Consider the following 17,322-nt stretch of genomic DNA (forward strand, 5'->3'; position numbering starts at 1 on the left):
TATATATATATATATATATATATATATATATATATATGTATATATGTTTATTATTTTTGTGTAGTTATTTATATGTATAGATTAGTGCTTTTAAAAGAAATTAACGTTTATCCTTAAACGATCCTTCAAATATTCTAAAACTGAAAACTTATAGTGTAATGAAACTTCTTCTTTTTTATATATTTATTATGCATTTATACTTATTTTACTTTATAATTATTATTTTTTCTTTCTTTATTTGTAATTTTTACTTTCCTTTCATTCATTTGTTTTTGCAATTTTTTATTTTTAATTTGATTATTAATATGCTACACATTTTTATTAGGATTTCTTTTCTTTTTTTTTGTTTTTTTTCAATATATTTTTATGATGATGTTTTTAGTGGTACTTACTTATTTCTTCATTATAATAGTTTAAAATAATTTTTTTGTGTTTGCCTTATGAATTATAATATTTTTTATTTAATTTTATATATGTTATTACCTTAATTTTTAAACAAAACGAAAAACTGATAAAATATATATTTCTTCTTTTTTTTTTTTCTCTTTTTTTTATTTTTATTTTTTTTTTACAAAATTGCTTAATTTTCTAAATGAGTTCAATGTGTTTCTCTTTAATAGAATAAGAAAAAAAAAAATTTATTTATCTTCATCATATTGTTATATGTTAGTACATAAAAAAAAAAAAAAAAAAAAAACAGTAATCTTAGATGTTCATCTATTTCTTATACGTTTTATTTTGAAATTTGCTTGATACTGGACTTGGACACCACATATATACCTAACTCTAAATGAATGTAGGGTTCAGGAAGCCATATTCATTTTGAATTGAATTTCGAATATAAATCATCCCTAGTCCAAATAGTGATCCATACTCTCGATCTGACTTCATAGCCAGTCTTAATAAATAATTATTCCGTCGCCTAGAGTATTAAACTGCTTGCAAATAGAAAAAGGAGTCTTTGGAGCAGTTTAAATTATTTCGTCTGCTAACGCTATCATTTTGTTTCAAATAGAAGCAACATGCGTGAAAGGTTTCGAATATGTTGTCGAAAACCTAAAAAAATATTTCAATTTCTTTCTTATAAACCACATTTAAAATGCATTTCTTACCAAATTATCACTCTTTAAATAAGATGAATGCGTTTCTGCGATACGCAGAGTTGCAATTTTCGATTTTGTAAACTTAAGTGCTGAACACACAGTTGATATTGTACGTGTAAGCCAAGTAAGCGGAACTGTATGACTGAAAATTTTTGTATCAAATCGAATTTACAAATACAATGTTGTTTATTTTACGTCTTCGTTCACATCGTTGGAGTTTTAATTTTCAATTTCAATATATTTTGGGCTAAGGCTTTCAATTTTATCTGAACCATATGACCTACCTGTCACACACACTCAAATAAAGTTGAGCAAATAATCGAAAGCGCGGATCATTTACTTCATCCGATCGTAGGTATGCTTTGCTTTCTAAGCAAGATCATCAACCTTTCGTTGTTATCATCGATATTGAAATATTGTTTATCTTATGTAATCCGAAGTGTTATACTCTCAACTCCTAGCGAAAATTAATGAGTTTCCTTTGGGCGATGTGTATCCGATTGTGAACTAAAGGGCTAGTAGATATATGAACATTTGAACATTTGTTAAACATAATTTTGCACTAATTAATTTTATAATCCATTACGTTCTTTCCGGAGTATTAAACAGAGTATAGTAAGAAAAATGTAAAAATGAAATTCGAAGCACTCGTCTTAGCAAGTTATATTTCAATGAAATCATTGAGTTAATTCGACAACGGCTTTTCAAGTATAAGTTATACACCATACCACAGTAAGGTATAACTTTGCCACTCATTCATAGCAAACGAATATTTCCTGGCTAAAGCCAGATTTTATAATTTTTTTTTGTTTTTTTTTTTGTTTTTTTTTTTTTTTTATATAAATAAAATCTATTTCACGGCACGGGACCGTTCAATAACTACCGTTACGCTAACTATGTTAGCTATACTAGCTACGGCTTCCACTCACGTTTTACCTGCTTCAACGTATGAGCCCGTTTTAAGTTATTCGCAGCGTAGATTCTACAATCAGTTCAGCAAATACGGTGGCTATGGTTATAGATGATATTGATGTGCATAGCAATGAACAACAATTGTTGGCCTATTACAAGCAGGCACGGCAAGAGCAACAAGTGAAAAAACAAAAAAGCTTCCGTTATCGTCCACGAGATCAAGACAATTCTTTGTTTAGTGATCATAAAGAAGTGAAAGGAAATCGCACAGTTAAGATAAACGCAACAACGCGTTCAGCAGCCGCTAAGCCTGCAAATCCTTATGTAGCAGCAACAAATTTTACGAGTACTACAAGTACAAATACTACAAGTATTTCCACGACACCTCCGATAATTGCTGAAGAAAAATGTGAAGCCAAAACTTTGGATGAAATACCAGCTGAACCGTATTACGATTTTAGGAATATAGCCGAGGATGCTGCTCGTCAATTTACTCAATTTTTAGCGAATAAATTTGCATCTGTTCCACCTGCTATAATAACTGATCAAATTCGCGACGAGGTAAGGCGTCGAGCTAACGGCATTGCCAGCTATGCTTTAAGTGAAGCCGATAATCTATTGGTGTTCGCTTTAGCAGCGCCAAGCACACACACACGGTTGTGGTTAAATTTAGAGATAATGTTACGATACCACCGGAGCAGATACACAATCGTGGATTTTTAGGTTCCTATTGGCGGGAATTGGGACATGCGTGGAATAGCACTGACGATACCCAAGAATGGGGAGCACCGTTCAGGGATTGTAATCTCTCTTAGTAGGAAGATGGTTGTGGGCTTTTCGTTTAACATTTTCAGAGTCGAAAATCAAAATTGTTGCCGCGGCCTTTATAGCCGCTGATGAGGATGTTTGTAATGACGGTTTAGGGCTGATTTTCGGAAGAAGACATGATTGTGATCGTAATATCACCTTTTGTTTATTAACTGGAAACAAGCCAGCCGCAGGAATCTTATTATTTGCCAAATTCATCACTGCAAGGTTTTCGAGGGGATATCGTAGAAATGTTGGACGGTTTTGACAACCATTCTTGCGTACCTTGCCCAGGAGGTTGTACTGCGTGCGATTCGAACGGGGTTTGTTTATTTGGTGGACCTCAAGAAGCTGTTCCATTAGCAAGTTTATTGAAAGTATCAGTTGGATCTTTTCTGGGAGCTTGCATTCTCTGCTGCTAGGTCTTTAGTGTTATTGTGTTCAGACAAAGGAAGTCCAAGGCGATTGCTTCTGGCACGTGGACAGTTTTGGAAACTATATTAACAGGAATTGTATTACTTTACGCGACAGCTTTCAATATTGTTGCAAACTTCAAAATCCTCGTTTTGCATTACTCAAACTCTTTTTTTTCGCTCGTCGTGAACGGGTGTTTGCATTGCCTAAAACTGTACGTGGCAAGTACTTTAATTTAATATCATTTATGAAGCCATCTACATTGGAATATGGAAGAAGATTTCTACGAAGCGCCATAGCGCCCAATCGGGCATAGGCCCATAGCTTATTGGTGCGAAACAAGGCCCGTGCTTGGTATCGTATATAACATGCCTTTTTTTTACTCATTGGTCCTGTTATCGACTCTTTGCAATTTATTTACCAGTATGTAATTATTTATATACATTAATGCAATTATTTATGTACATAACTTGTGAATAGATTTCAAGAAGTCGGCACCGCAAACCTAACGATTAAAAAATCGCATGCTTCACCGCGGAATTTGCTTTATATGCAGTAAGAAGGCGAAGAGTTTTTACGCGCCAATCGATAGGGCAATACTCGGACGGACACTACACCGCTTCGGGTTCGGAGTGTTTCTGCCACGCGTCGACATAGATGGCTTCTTAAACGAAATTGAAATTAATGATTTTATCATAAGGTACACGGTTTTGCGTAAAACCAGACGCCCGCTTACAGCGAAGGAAAGTGTTGCAGTAACGCAATCGCGGATTTTGAAATTTGCAACGATATTAAAGACTGTAGACTAAAGTGCTATTATACACAACGCTTTGTCAAAATCTATTGTAATATTTTCCGCATGCAAATGGACGTTCGAGCAGAGCAAAAACGAGAAACACTTTGAATGGAAATTCGGCGAACTATATAAAAATTTTGTACACATTGTTAAGTGATTCAAGTCGCTACAGTTCAGTTTGTTACTAGTCGATGTTTTTCGTAACGTACCGCCGCTACAATATGATGAAGATAACTTGAAAATTACAATGAGAGCTAATGCATTAGTTCAATTTACTTATGCGTTTAAATGTGGATAATAATAAAACTGTTATGCTACAAAAATACATATATAACTGAAAGTTCCATAATTGAAAGGAAAATTTCAATTTGTTGATTTGTACATATTGCATGAAAAAAAAGCACAAAAAGAGATTCTACATATTTTTTGTTAAAAATTTCCAAAATTAATCAAAGTAAAAAAAATAAAAAAAAAAAAATAAGGCATAAATATAATCAAAATATTTTCCAAAATAAATGATTTTCTAAATAAAGTTTAAAAGAAAATCTTGTGAATTTGTTTTTCATTTTTGTTAACAAAACTATTGAGAAGAAATATCGCTTTAAATAGCACTCGCTGCAGATTTGCAAATTCTTCCTCATTTTAGAGATAAAGTTTTCCATATGTGTTTTAAGTAAATTCTGTTCTGTTAATAATTTGTTGAAAGTACCTTGAAATTCTATTTTCGACTCCTAGTTGATCGATTTCCTGCTGCACTGCTTCCATTATTACCACTATTGTTACCTGCTGTTCCCGTGTTTTCCGTTTGAGGACTGCTCGTCGAAATATTTGGAACAATCAACAAAGGGGTGCTACAGTTATTATTATTGTTATTGTTATTTGTGCTCGTAAATGACGTGTTGTTAGTGCTCGTAACGGACGCCGCCTCAATCATTTTATTATCCGAATTTTTTTTTTGCAATGCAAAGCCACTATTAACCGAGCTTTCAATTGACGAAGCAGATTCCGAAGCTGCACGAATTTCAAAACAAATTTCATATTATTTTCAATTTTTCGGTAATTAAGTTATTCCTTATTAAGTGCCTTACATTTATTTTTATTATTATTTGTTGTTGCTGCTGGTTTTGTATTGGCAATGGTTGTAGGGGTTGTTGATGTTGATGTTGATGCTGCTGCTGCTGTTGCTGTTGCTGTTGCTGTTGCTATTACCGCTGTTGTTGGTCCAACTGTGCTGGAACTTACGACTGACTTTTTTACAATGATACTGTCTTCTGCTACAACATCGGCCGCCTTTCTCTTTGAAGCCCTTTCGCCGCGTGTTGTTGCCGTTATTTTCGAAGTTGATGGTGTGGGTGTACTCTAAAAGTATATGTTTATATATATATGTATATATATATATATATATATATATATGTTAGTAATAAAACTACTATTACGAATTTATATAGGTTTGACACACCTCCTGAGGCACATTTTTAGCTCTTGAAGTTGTGGGTGTAATAGGCGAGGCCGCTCTGGCCTTAGCCAAAGGTGATCTTTGTGCTCGTGGTGTTGCTTTCGATGCACTGGCATTAAAGGTTGAACGTTTTTGATTTGGTTTATAATCGGTATCCGATTCAAGGTCATCGGAACTCTCCTGATCATCGTCATCATCGCTACTGGTAGACTTTTGTTTTCGTTTTCGTTTCAGAGGTTTTCTTTTCTTATTAGACGATTTGCGTATATTAGAAGACGCAGCCAGTAGGCTTACAACACCTGAAGCCCGCTTACGTTTGCTACTTTTTACAGTAGATGGCGCGGAGGTTTCCGCTACATTATGGCTAGATGCGATAGTAGTAGTATATTTTGGTATCACATTACCAATACCACCACGTCGAGATTTTCTGCCACTAGTAGTAAAAGGTGTCTCATGACCCCCATTTGAACTTCCGGCCGCCAACACCGGTGGTTTCTTTTCAATTTGAGATTCATCTTTGTAGAGAGAAATGTCAACTAAATATAAGGGAAAAGATTTTTTAACCGTAACACACACAACTATAATACTATAAGCGGTAAACTTACGCCCATCAGGATTCTCTTCGGTCAGTTCAGGGCGTGGTGCTATGCCTTTTTCCACATCTAACGCCTTCTTCAATATGCTTTCAATGCGTGTCTTTTCCGATTTTGGTAAACGCATATGACCCTTATCTATACGCTTCAATTCAACTGTGGTAAGTACGCACTCAATGTCGGTATGATCATAAAAATCGGGTACATAAATATTCGGATCTTTAGAGTCTTCAGATAACCAACGAATGCTAATGCGGGGTGATGTTCGATAAACATTTTGCATAGTCTGGCACAGGTAAAATGTACCTTCGGCATTCCGTACCGCCATATATTCATTCTTATAAAACACTATCAGACGATCCTCACTTGACATTGGTTTCGGCGAATTCGAAGCTTCACTAGCTGACAATTTTGTTATATATGCCAATTCGGGCAATGGACTTTGGTAAAGTATGGTTTTCAGACGATGACGTTGCGATTTGCGATCTGCTGACGGAGTGATATTTTCGGCTTTGGATGTTGCTGATACTGAAGAATCAATAGCATACGATTCGACTTTGGATTTCCTTTTCGCCCTTCCTGTGGCAATTGGCTTATCATCTCCTTGTGCCTTCACCTTTTCATTAGTAGTAGTAGTTGTAGTACTGGTAGTGGTGGTGGTGGTAGCTGCCGAAATCGTGGTTTTATTTGCTTTAGATGTCTTGCTTTGGCGACCCATTTTTTTAATCGCAGTATTTAACACTGTTTCAGAAGCCGTTGTTGTTGATGCAGATAAAGTTTCATTTTTAATGCTAGCGTTGTTAGCCTCTTTACCATCATTATTCTTATTAATTTTCCCTGATATTCCAACTTTAATTGATTCACTTGAGAATTCTTGCGTTTTAAGAACTTTCTTGCTCTCCTCCTTTTCTGTGTTATTCGCTTCCAATTTTATATCATTTATGCGATCTTCTAAAGTGCTTCCTTTATCTGGCGATGGTAAGACCGATTTCTTTTCACTGAATTTTGTTGCTTTTGTGGACGTCGGCGAAGTAGACATTGCGTCCATACTCGGTGTATCTTGTTCCGAACTCTGGCCACCCGATAAATAGTTGCCCTTCTCGGAGCTTCTGCTTATTGGTGAGGTTGTTAACGCAGTGTCTACGGCAGTATTTGATATCGGCTTTACTTCATCTTTGATTATAGAAATATTTGTTTTTGGGTTCTCGGTATTTTGTGTTTCATTATCGTTCGATGTCTCGCCATTTTTGCTCTTTTCGACATCGTCGCTAAAGTCAACACGATCCACAATCGATGAATCTTTCAATCGCTTTTGTTCTTCTGTTGTTATTTTCTCGCTAACAATTGCAGATGATGGAACTTTTGGAGGGGATTTGCAAGCATCATCGTTTTTAAGTGTGGGGTCAGCAGTTTGAGGGGTTTTAGTCTACAACATAAGGAGATTAAAAGTAATTAAAATAAGCCGAAAGTAAAAAGTACATATACGAATAATTACCATTTCTGCATTGGGTTTAACTGTTGTTTTAATAGATGATGCAAGGTCATCTTGTAAGTCGTTACACTTTTTATCTCCACCGTTTTCATCTTGTTTCAATTTTGATCCCTCTTCTGACGCGGTAAGCGTTGGTTTTTTAGTTATAACATCAACCTCCGTCTTCTTAGTTGCCGTCTTAACTTCGTTCTTATTCGCAGTTTCAGACTCTGCTATAACTGCAGGAACAGATGGCGACATCTTTGGAGATGCTTCCCGAGTTTTTTCTGGCGGACTTTTACCTTTATTGGCGTCCTTTTTATTTGGTCCCAAGCATCCCGTCGCTGATGTTTCGGGTCCGTTATTGTTTGTTACTTTGCATATTTCTTTGTCAATTGGTTTCGAGTCGTTAATTGTGCTACCGCCTGCTAATGGGGTCGACTTTGTATTAATCTTAATCTCAGAAGAATTCGAATTTGTTGGGGTCGATGATGATTTCTGAGGAGATACCAAGGTCGTTGCAAAAGGTGCAGAACTAGTGGCGGTTGTTGTTGGAGCAGTATTCGTAATTGTCGCGTTAATATTTGTTTTATTTGTTGTAGTTATTGGTGGTGTTGGTGTCGTAGGTGGTGTTTGTTTCGTTAATTGCACCGGCGTAGATTGCGGCGACTTTAAAGCTGTGCCAGCAGCATCCACATTTGCTCCAACTTTAGATGGACTAGCAACAGTGGTTGCTGTGCCGCCGCTATTGGGTGTTGGATGTTTTTGAAAGTTCTGAGCATAATTTGATGATAGCGGAGACGCAGATCCTATGCTCGCTTTTCCGCTTGCACTTGTTCCGCCTGCAGTTTGAAATTTATTTTGCTGATGGGCAGTCCCAGGCGAAGGCGAGTTTTGCTTCGCAGGTGTTAATGATATGGATGGTGGTGGGGTTTGGGCTACACGTTTACCTGAACCCATTGCTGACATAGTTGCGCTACTCAGTGACTTCGGATGCACATTTGAGCCTGGAACATTCGGACCAACAGTTGTGCCAGCCACCGGAGTTATTTGGGTATTCGGTGGAAGATTTGGTGGTTTCATTTGATTCGTTAGCGGCGGTGGCGGCGGCGGTGGTGGTGTAACCGAACTCAATTTATTACCGCTGGCCACCGCCTGAGCTGCTGTAATGTAACGTTGCTGGAGATGCTGCAACCCAGCTACCGTCGAAAGTGGATTTTGCTGCTGTTGAAGTTTCTGCTGTTGCTGTTGCTGTGATGATAAAGGCCCCTGATTAGACTGTTGCTGTCCGTGATGTTGACCCTGATTACCGCCCTGTGCATGCTGTTGTTGATGCAGTTTTGCCTGATTATGCATTTGGAACTGGAAATGCAGAGCCTGTTGTAGCTGCTGCTGTAACTGATTCAATGGCGAATTGGCGCTTGGATTACCATTTGCTTGCTGTTGATAAGTTTTGTGTAGCAAATCCGCTGCGCCAGGAGTACGCGTAAGAGCCAATGGCTCTCCACTACCACCGCCGGCGCCACTAACAACCCCACCCACTCCACCCCCGGTCATATTGTGATGTTGCTGCTGCTGTTTCTGTTGTTGCTGCATTTGCTGAAAATGTATAAATTGTTGCTGCTGTTTCAACATAGTCTGAATTCGTTGCTGTTGTAAGAAAGCATTCAAATCAGACTGCGACGATTGCGGTAACGCATTTTGACCGTGCACAAAATTTTGCATTTGTTGTATGCCAGCAGCAAAAGTTTGCGCCGCCTGCTGAACATTGTTCGGTCCATTTGGTGGGCCACCGCCCATACCACTGCCACCAGGGCCGGGTGGTTTTTGATTGTAACTCATGTTGACATGAAATTCCTAAATGTTTATCTCACAAACGAGCAAACTGAAAATACAAATGAAGTCGAAAAATCGAAAAATTATGAATTCAAATCGCATTCGATCGCAGTCGTACGCGTGCGCGTAAGAACTTTTCAAAAACATAAACGTAAACACATAAGCATAAACAAAAACAATAAAAACCATCATGACCGCGCAATATTCGCAAGATTCAATTCCTACGTTGTGCATAATACATGTATGCATTTGTTAACTAATAAAAACTACAAATTTTTCTTTTCTATTTCCGTTAAAATATTTATTTTAGTTATTTTCAATATCATCTGAATTATTCGAACCTTATCAAGTGAGCTTTACAGAGTCGTTCACGGACGATACATTATTAACACTAATTCCAGATAACCGTTCATTGCTATGGAATATTCTTATCATCATGTCGTACGTTTTTATAACAAACCGCTGAATCCTGTCAAAAGTAATGATACCGCAACACTCACATCATAATATTGAACATATTTCGCATTCTTTTGCGATCGCAATGGATCGCCGAAGTTTCTCTTAGCAAAATTAATCGAAACTCTGCAAAAAATATTTTTTTCATGCAGCAATTCTTATTGAACAAAAAATCACTTTATCGAACAACTTGATCAATTAACAAATTTCCACAGTCACTTTGGAAACTTTGATAATTAATGCAATTCCTTTTTGCTCATATTGACCGGCCATATATAGAGGTCACAAAAAATGTTTGGATACTCTCTTTACATATATAAAATATATAACGAAAATGACCATTAAAAAACGTTGCCTAAACGTTAATGAGAAAGCTGACGGGCGCTGAATTGTTAATCATTCCTCCCATGTCTCATAAAAGAAGAAAAAAAAAAAAAAAAAAAAAAAAAATTAATCTCCTCATTGCCGATAAGGTAGACACAAATTCCACTACTAATTTTGCTAGGGATTCTTGGACTAACATCGCCGAATTTGAGAGCTTTGCTTAAAATCTTACAAATTTGAAGGCCTCTGCTCTAGATGCACATCCATAATATTCCGCCTGAAAGTCTTTCTATTTTACAGCTATTTTTTAAAAAAAAGCCAAAACCGCCCCTATTGCCCAGCAAGGTAAAACTCAAATTCAACTTATTTCCAATTATTGAACAATCAATCAGTCTTTTAAGTTCGTCGGACAAATTGTTCGAGAAATTTACGCTTAACCGATTGACTTCAACGAATTTGTTAATGATAACAATTCAATTCATATCTGCCGGTATGGTCTTAAAACACACAGCATCCAAGTTCTCATCGTCAAATTATACGCGTTATTAATACGGTGGGGTCAAAGTGAGTAAGTACAAAAACAATCCTGCTGGAGTCCTTCTTATCATTCTAGTGTTAGCGACAAGATCTTTTTGAAAATACAACATTCACGGATTCCCTCCCTTCGATTCGGTTAAATGATTTTTCACTTATCAAAATTCAATTCATTTTTATATTTTTCTGGAATAATATGCGGCAATCTCGGCATTTATTTATACACTACCTACACCACCACTTGTGGGTGCTGGGAATATTAAATTAGTGCGAACGTGTAAATTCATCTTTTATTATACCGATCGATTCAGAGCCATATTCCGAATTGATCTAAGCCTATCCGTCCGTCTGATGTCTATCCATGTAAATTTGTATTCAAGCTACAAGTCGCAATTTCGATGAGATTTGGTACAGTTACAATCACGATCCCTATTAAAAGTGGTTCGGATCGGTCCACTTTTCGTCCGCTCCCCATATGACATCCTCATCCGAAAAGTTGTTATTTGGGAAAAAATAGCTATTTTCAAAATTTCTCGACAAAAGTGACTAAGTAGTAGTATTGCAACATTCTTAATTAGTATGAAAACTTTGGATCGGCTTGCGTAATTTTTTGAGTCCCCTCTCACACATAACGTTCCCATAAAGGCTGAAGCTTTATATGGTAAAAAGGTATAATTTTTTAATATTTGATAATAGTTAATGGACGTAGAAATCAATCTTACCTTTGGATACCGCTGCATGTACAGATACTCAAGATATGTAAACCCTTACATGCCAAAAGGGTCAACTTGTTAATCGACTGTATTGATGGTGAAAATTTATTAATGATAGTGATTTGAAAGGAAAAATTCAGTGGACCAAATTTAAACCATATAGGTCTATTTTTTGGACCCGACTCCATATAAAATTTCTCACGAATAGCAAGTCTTTCGGAAACATTTTCAATGTTTTATGATTCATTTGGCAAAAAAAAAAAAAACGGTAAAGAATTTGGATCATACAGGTCTATTTTTAAGACCCTAACATACATATGGGAGTTATCATGAAAAGCACGCGCTTACACTGGGACGAAGCTTAATTTTTGTGTTTTATGAAGGAATCCGAAAAATAAAAAAATTTTTGCCAAATTTCGGTCTCATGATACGATACTGTTGGGCCTCCTTCAGTAAGGGAGCCCGCTGGGAATATATCCATTTGAATAAAAATAATACGTCATTTTTGGAATATTATAATCGAAAACGAATGAACAAGTGTAGCGGGCGAAGTAATGTTAGGTATCTAATGGTCGACCTTGTCCGGCTATAATGTTCGTACTTACTTTTATTAATAGCTAATTGACCAGAATTGAAGTAATTTTGGAAAAATACCTGACCGTCTTCCATGATATAAAAAAAAGTTACATTTAAAGAACAAAATAAAAATAATGTGTAGTCTAAAGGTATTGGACGTGGATTAAATCATTTTCATCTCAATCCTAAATTATAAGTTATAAGTATTTAAACTCTTTCTATATCAAATATGTATACGATTGTTCGAATGCTAACTTACGGTTATGTCCCATCTGAAAAACGTACGCTCCGCTCCAAATCCATATTACGATGGCTCCAACAAACAAACAATTCTACACAAACAACAGTTCCGAGAAAATTTCAACTCGAGAGAGTATTGCGTTGATAATTTGCATCAATTCCCTCGAGCAAAGATGATGGAGACTCTGTCTCTCTCTCTCTTTCCCTCATCATTTAACTTAAGCTACTTTTCCTTTATGCGATTTTTTAAAACTGTCTCTCGTACTACTAATTAAATTAGTTTTATATTGTTTCTTTTATATTTTATCATTTTTTTTTTACCTTATTTTCTTTTTCATCATTATTATCATTATTTATTTTTCTTTTCTTAGTTCTTTTATGCGCACAGATAATACATCATTCAATAAGTTCGTAAAATCAAGAGGTTCTTTGCTTAAATAATGCTGGATAAATTCGTGATTGATACTTGGTCTTGGATTAATCTTTAAGATAGCCGTAGAATATTATGCCCGGCGCATATATATGAACGCATCTTAACTTTCCCAGGATCTCCTTTCCCTTATCTCTTTGATCGTTCCGGATGTCGGAAGGATAGTAGTGAGTCCATGTTTCATTCCTTGTCACATATCGCGTGAAAAAATCTTTTGTCTAAATTTCGTCTAAATAATACCAAACAATTACTGTTCTTGGTCAAAAGTGAATAAAAGCGTCACACACTGCGAACACAGATTTCCCCTGAATAAAATCTCATGCCAAATAATAAATTATTAAGATATCGCGCTCTCTCTCATGTAACTTGATTTTTCCGTGTTTTCTTTTGGGGCACTAACCAATTGAGAGAAGCGTAATTCGTGACAACCTCAAATACATGCCAGGCTGCGAAATATTCTTGTTTGGAGATTGATTGCGCCATATATATAAGCAATGGGAACTTCTTCTCCATTTTCATGGGTTTAAGCTAATACGGTCTCAGCTATGAATTGACTTGCGCCGCATTGTATGGACAATGCGCAATCGAAATCTATTATATTTTGTGTACTGACGGGACAGAACATAATTATTCTTTCAGATTCTTAAAAGAGAGTTTTGTTTCCTTTGATCATTTGAAAGTTTTCTTTTTTCCTTAACCTGTCAGTCAGGGATGCGGACATGGGCGATGCAAAGTTACGCACAAAACGACAGTACCAACCATAAATATATACAAATCTTCGTAATTGGCGAATAGATTTCAGCAAAGGATCAAGTCAAGAGTAGACTGCTTTCTATTCTCGACGACCAGACCACCATCAGCATCCTCGGTATGCCATACGACTTTGTTGGAAATTAGAAAAGTGCATACAAATATACTTTTTTCGATAGACCAAAGCCTTTCACCCAGCTTTCACTTTTGTGCATCAAAATGCAACATTTGATCAACAAGCGGAATAAGATTTTTTTTATTGTTCCGAGATATCTTTAAGACAATTGCAACTAGTAAACATGTTATGAAATTTACGACACACTTTTCGACATGTTTGGAAGTTGACACGAAATCGAAAGGATTCGGCAATAGTGGCGACATCTATATGTCTCCCAATCAATAATTGTTAAAATGATTTCTTAGTCTCGACTAGCAATTCAATGATCGTAGATTCAAATCTCAAGTGCGGTAGAGTTTTTAATAAAGCCGAAAGCCTTAGACGCTAGTGCTTTAAGGCTTTTATCTTAGAATTTATTCTCTGGCTAAATTTATAATAATAATAATAATAATAAATGATTTCTTTCTTATCTTTTTTCTTCATTTATTCGTCTCCTATGAATATATATATGTATTAATATAACATACTGCTGCTATTTCGAATGCGCGAATCAAATGCGCTCTATTAAGAAGAATCTTAAAATAAAATTTGATAGTTTTTCAACTCTTTCTATTAACCAAAATTGTAAATTTTGTGTGTAAAGTAAATTAAAGATTAAAAGAAATGAACATGTGTTCATTATTAGGTGAAATGTAAACATAAATAAAATAAAATGGACATATGTTTATTGTTAAAAGTTATTTGAAAGTGTAATTAAGTATTCAAATTTCGTGTAAATTTGGCCAGTGAGTGTGACTGACTCATCGATGAGCAGTATATAAATGATATAAACGATTTTTTATAACACCTGCATCAATAAGTCATTTTTAATTTTTCCCTCTCACACCGACCGAAAATAATCTGAATTGCTCGTGTACGTTCTTTGTTTTTTTTTTTTTTTTTTTTTTTTTTTTTGTTGTATGTATGCAAGATTTCAATCTTGATTTCAAAGTCAGTCACCAAATAGTTTTAAAAAACTTACGAGACACATTGAAAGCAGAAAGCATTAATTAAAGTCAATCGTTTAACTTGAATAATGCGACTTGATAAAACTCTTCATTATCAACTCGATAAAAAAAACTTTTCCTCGAGTAATTGCGATTTTTATAAAAAATTATTATAAACAAGTATGTTTATGTGTACGCTTACGATGACATCTCGTTGCGAAAGAGAAAGGGTGAAGAAAACATGAGAGAATTCTATCATAAAATTTTATCCTCACCGTTTTAACAATAATTCAGAAATACGCATTATCGACCCGCCAAGTTACCTATATCGTTGATCGGCTATAAGATTCCGACTCAACCTATTAGGATTTTATCATGATGCCAGCCAGTAGAGTCTTATTTTCCCTTCTATCGCTTAAATTTCGCTTATATTTGCATTTACTTTCTTTACTCTATCACCAAAGATTATAACTCAAAATGAGAGAGAAAGGATAAAAAAAATAAAAAAATCTTGATCCAAAACGGTGATGCAGCAAATACTTCGAATTTTTCATTTAAATGGCTGGCTAAAGGGGAGGGGTCGCGGCTAATTAAAACATTCACATAAGCCCATTTTTTAAATAATTAAAATTTTTCTATGAAGACAAGTCCATTAAAACGAAAGCTAAAGAGGGGTAACATGATTTCGAACATATCATAACTATATTTTTGCATGTTCTTTAAGCCCACTTTGTTATAAAGAAAGCAATTTTTGCCATTGAACGTAACCAAGTTACGGAAAAATGTCCAAAGACTCTTTCTTATAAAAGCTATTCCTGAATGCATTCTTAATGAAGAGATCCATAAGAGTAATGAAAATAAGACACTATGTGAGAATATATTGGCCCTACTAAACCCCACAGGTCATCTCGATAATTATACTTGTAAGATGAATAAATTCTCCGATAGTGTTGTCTACTGCGTATTTCAAAGGAACTTTTTCAAATTGTCGAAGAAGTACTAAGCAAGAGGTAGATGGGCATAAATGAGATACAATTTTACATTTATACTGAGTGAAAACAAGCAAGCAATTCTAGCGTAATAAAGTTGGTTCGTTAATTTGTTAATTAAAAAAAAAAAACAAAAAAAAAAAAAACAAAAATGAAGAAAAAGCAAAAACCGAAATGTCTACGTGGACAACAAATACTATACTTATATTTGTTTGAGTTTGTATATATATATATATATATATATGTGTGCGTAGGGTATGTAAAACATCCCTTTTTTTTTAAATTATGCCATTTATTCATATTTTCAACACTTTTCCTACAGCAATAAATGAAAATCCGTTCTTTTTGTTGTTGTTGAATTGTCCTTTTTCAACCCTTTCTAATCTCTCGTCCATATAGAAAAATCTAAGCGCGCACATACAAACAAACAAACAAACAAACAAACACACACACACACACACACACACACACACACACGCGCGCGCGCGCGCACGCACACACACAAAGAGAGACATCCTGCAGAAATTATTAAAAAAGACACAAGACTCAAAAAGCTGCACCGTAGAAGAGCGAGTGTGTATGACGATGATGGTGGATAAAATTGCGGTTGTAGTGGTTAGTTCATCGTAATGATATTGTTGTTATCACTGTGTCATGCTAGTTTTAATCCGAAACTATGTGCAGCAGGAAAGATTACAAACATTTTGTGTCGAACTTTTTGCATCCTTCGCATAGCTTCGGATACTTACTTTCTAACTGTTAAGTAAAATGTTGAAAACAATAAACATATCAAATAAAATAATTTCTTTTAACTGAAATTTCCCTTATTAATGTAATTTTAAACTACTGATAATGATGATGATAATGATGATGATGATGGATATATCTTTTTCAGAAATCCAGATTCGATTAAACGTTCAAACCTTTCATATGCACATCATATGTTAACTGCGCACTACTTACTTAACCATCAATGAGCCGATAAAAAATTTTTTTTATTTATTTATAATATTAATTGCACTCTTCTTTAGTTGCCTTTCGACAATGTTTTAACTATCGAGAGTATACCTGTCAAGTTAATATTAACCGAAAATTCGAAATTATACCACTTTAAGAATCCCAACAACAGGGACACAGGCGAATATGAAGTGGTAGATAATGTGCATATAACGTATAAATATGTCAAAGTTCTTTCTATTTTATCATAATAATTTGCAACAAGTAAAAGCGCTATAGTGGCTCACCGTCCCCTATTAAATACTCTACCCCATCATGCAGTTATTTTATCTAATGACTTTTCAAAATAACATGTTGTATGGGAAGCGGTCGAACGGATGGTTCGATCGAAACTATTTTCGATATCGTTCACCCTTGGGTCGAGAAACACATCAGTGTACCGAATTTCATCAAAATATTTGACACGTTGACACCTGTAGGTTGAGCATAAGACAAAACAAGAGGGATAATGGCAGAGAGAGGGGCAAAAAGACAGATAATCTTAGAAGCACTTTCGCACTGAATCGATCGATATAAGAGCCCTTCTGGATGTTAAGTACGCTCGCACAAACTTAATACACCTTACAAATGCGGTGGTAGATAAAGATTTAAAAAATCTAATGCATACCGTTGCTGGGGAAAGAGAGAGAGAGAGAGAGAGAGATAGAGAGAGACAGACAGACAGGGAGAGAAAGAGAGAGAGAAAGAAAGAAACGAGACAGAGACAGACAGACAGGAAGAGAAAGAGAGAGAGAAAGAAAGAAAGAGAGAAAGAAAGAAAAGATAGAGAAAGAAAGAAAAGATAGAGAAAGAAAGAAAAGA

At 35.4% G+C, this 17,322-nt stretch overlaps 1 protein-coding gene and 1 pseudogene across 1 annotated transcript in view; one reads left to right on the forward strand and one right to left on the reverse strand.

Moving 5' to 3' along the window:
* Positions 1-505: 505 nt before the first annotated feature.
* On the forward strand, positions 506-4,399 carry LOC119631564 (annotated as a pseudogene).
* A 143-nt stretch (positions 4,400-4,542) lies between these two features.
* Positions 4,543-17,322, reverse strand: part of LOC119631558 (mucin-5AC-like) — a 26,581-nt gene continuing 13,801 nt past the window's right edge. The window contains exons 2-6 of the mRNA XM_038023882.1: positions 7,577-9,437; positions 6,094-7,507; positions 5,492-6,024; positions 5,121-5,391; positions 4,543-5,043 (exon numbers count right to left, since the gene is read on the reverse strand). Of these exons, the coding sequence (XP_037879810.1) occupies positions 4,751-5,043; positions 5,121-5,391; positions 5,492-6,024; positions 6,094-7,507; positions 7,577-9,394 (4,329 nt within the window). The 5' untranslated portion in view covers positions 9,395-9,437 and the 3' untranslated portion in view covers positions 4,543-4,750. The remainder of the gene's footprint in view (positions 5,044-5,120; positions 5,392-5,491; positions 6,025-6,093; positions 7,508-7,576; positions 9,438-17,322) is intronic.

This window comes from Glossina fuscipes, unplaced genomic scaffold (assembly GCF_014805625.2).
Source record: "Glossina fuscipes isolate IAEA_lab_2018 unplaced genomic scaffold, Yale_Gfus_2 0, whole genome shotgun sequence".
In the NCBI taxonomy this organism is placed as follows: Eukaryota; Metazoa; Arthropoda; class Insecta; order Diptera; family Glossinidae; genus Glossina; species Glossina fuscipes.